The 2,712-nt window shown below is 44.5% G+C and overlaps 1 protein-coding gene across 1 annotated transcript; it reads left to right on the top strand.

Annotated features, from left to right (window-relative positions):
- Positions 1 to 391: 391 nt before the first annotated feature.
- On the top strand, positions 392 to 1,941 carry cited2 (Cbp/p300-interacting transactivator, with Glu/Asp-rich carboxy-terminal domain, 2). The gene is made up of 2 exons (XM_038816537.1): positions 392 to 588; positions 751 to 1,941. Exon 2 carries the CDS (start codon positions 762 to 764, stop codon positions 1,518 to 1,520), a length of 759 nt encoding a protein of 252 aa, XP_038672465.1. The 5' UTR covers positions 392 to 588; positions 751 to 761; the 3' UTR covers positions 1,521 to 1,941.
- Positions 1,942 to 2,712: the final 771 nt, after the last annotated feature.

Below are 2,712 nucleotides of genomic sequence, written 5' to 3'. Positions count from 1 at the left end.
AAGATTGGAGGAGGCGAGAGGGATGATTATTAATCTTTCGGGATAACAAGGGCATATAAATAGAAAGATTTAAGTGAAGATGAATTTTTTAAAATGCCATTAAATGTGTGGACCATATGGATAAGATACCATAATGTGTTGACTATATAATGCAAACAGTGCATGATATGTAATCAATCTGTTACTCTGCTACACGCTGGTCTTTTGTCAATTTCCCTCTGTTGCAATTGTTTATGAACGGGGAAGATCCTGCTGCCTGGAATTCGGTTTGACTTCCGATGCTGCTCCTGATCCACATTCCAGAGGGACTCCGTGCCGTGTGTTGAGCCCAGCCTTGGGAGCACTATATTAAGAGTGGCCGAGGCAGCCGAGTGAACATCTTTTGTTGCTTAATCCTTCCGAGTTTGCAGCGCCTGGGTGCTTTAGCACAGCAGCAATAGAGAGAGAGAGAGAGAGAGGCACAGACAGACACACACACAAGGAAGAGCCAGGATACAGAGAGGAGTTGGTGAAGAAGGGAATTCTCATTTGCTCAAATCTGAATTGAAAGCAGAGGGGAAACTGTTTTATTTTTGCAGCAATTAAGGGGTAAGTTGCAAATTTTGTTTTAAAATCTTTTTGGGGTTTTTTTTAAATAAAGGGTGCTGGGCGAAGTTGCAACTGGGACGCTTGCGTGGTGCATTCTTCAGGGTTTATTGAGTTTTCTGCCTTTTTTTTTTAATTGCTGCTCTTGTTTCTTCTGCATTGAAGTTGGGGACGCGATGGCCGATCGCATGATGATGAGCCACGGGCGGTTCGCCGAAGGAAGCAACGGGCTCCACGTTCGCCGGATGGGTCTGAGCCCCTACCCCCAGCACCAGCACGCCTACAGCGGACTGATGGGCGAGCCCCCGGCCGCCGCCACCTCCTTGTTGCATTACCCCGGACCCAGCAATGTGAACTCGGGCGGCGGGATGAGGCATGCAATGGTCCCTGGCAGCGTGAGCAGGCAGGCTGCAGTTGGGCATCTGAGCAACATGCCCCCCAACATCAGGTACACGTCTCGGCAGCAACCGCAGCAGCAGCAGCAGCCTCATCACACTCATCCTCCCCACCCCCAGTACATGGGGCCACCAGTCACCAGCAGCAACACCAGCAGCCCAGCTGCACAGCTGGCAGCCAGCATGCACTTGCAAAAGCTGACCAACCAGTACTACGGCCACCAGCAGCATTACAGCCTGACGGACCTGCACCCTGCCAGTGCATTGAGCCAACAACAGCAACAACAACAGCAGCAGCAGTACAGGGAAATAAAGCACCACAGTCCCTCAGTGCCACCCAGCCACCATATGTCTGCAACAATACTGCCCCCCAATGTTATAGACACGGACTTCATCGACGAGGAGGTCCTCATGTCCTTAGTCATTGAACTGGGTTTGGACCGCATCAAAGAACTACCTGAGCTCTGGCTGGGACAGAACGAGTTCGACTTCATAACTGACTTTGTTTGTAAACAGCAGCCCAGCCGAGTGAGCTGCTGAAAGAGAAGCAAAAGGATTTTTCAGAAGATAAATGCAAAAAAAAAAGACTTCCAGCTACTGATCTCGAAGATGTGTTCTTTGCGACGAGAGAGAGAGAGAAAAAGAATCTTGTTTTTTTTATGGTATTAAAAAAAAAAGCCATTCATCGACTGAGTGACTTTTGTTCCATCTGTTTTTGAGAACCGGCTCGCTGCACATGTAACCATTCTACATGTAACTTTATTTTGATGTCTTTAATGGTCTGTTATATATTCCTTTTTAATTTAAAACAAAAAAAAAAGCTTAAACCAACTGTTTGGAAAGCACTGGTGGAACCATACCCTCCCCACTCCACCCTGGAAAATTCGATCTCACAAATTGAGGTTTCTGTGAAACAAAGTCTGTCGTGCTTTTTAAATAAAAATAAAAATTAGTGGATTAACCTTTTTTTTATTTTTAAATGTTATGGATGTGGAAGGTTCTGGATGAGGAGATTGGTAAGGGGAGAGGGAGTGGGGAATATAGTTTTTTTTTCTAGAAAGCTTTGTGAAAACACTTGGGGGGGGGGGGGGGGGGGGGGGGGACACTCTCACAAAACCAGCCTTTAGAACGATGACAATGTATGTATCAGTTTGATTCGTTCTTTTTTTTTAAAAAAACATTTGCATTGAAGGAGCCTGTGTTTTTTTTTAAAGTACTGTAACTTAAAACCAGTGACAATAGTCTTTCACACAAAAGACTTAACATTCTTTTCAGCCTACCTAGAAGTCTCTTCCCCCTCCCCCTCTCTGTCTAATGAATGTTTGGACATATTGCAGGCTGGAATGTGCACACGTGTGTTTGTGTGTGCATATGTGTGTGTGTGTGTAACAAAACCATTTCTCATAAGGTGGTTACATTTCTTAAAAAAAAGTTTTGCTGTTTACTTGCCACTACAATGTTTTATAGTTTACATGTATTGAAACCATTTTTGGGTGGCGATTGGAGGGGGGTGAGAGAAAAAATCATGGACAGTATTTTTTTAAGATCTTAAATATTGCTGCAGAAATGTGTGTTTTCTTAATTTATTATTCTATGTTTCGTTTATTTTGAGACGGTTATAATAAAGACCTTGGAGATTTACAGGAGCTGTAAATGGTCCAGTCCTTTGTCAGAACTGTGTTTCCCAGCTGTTGACAACACCGCCTTAAGACTGGTGTTATGCATCAAGTTA

Source organism: Scyliorhinus canicula, chromosome 1 (genome assembly GCF_902713615.1).
Source record: "Scyliorhinus canicula chromosome 1, sScyCan1.1, whole genome shotgun sequence".
Taxonomy (NCBI): domain Eukaryota; kingdom Metazoa; phylum Chordata; class Chondrichthyes; order Carcharhiniformes; family Scyliorhinidae; genus Scyliorhinus; species Scyliorhinus canicula.
Note: the sequence above shows the minus strand (reverse complement) of the source record. Positions and strands in the feature narration are given on the sequence as shown.

Coding starts and splice junctions, on each gene's coding strand:
- cited2 (XM_038816537.1), top strand. CDS start 762: ATGGCCGATCGCATGATGATGAGCCACGGGCGGTTCGCCGAAGGAAGC.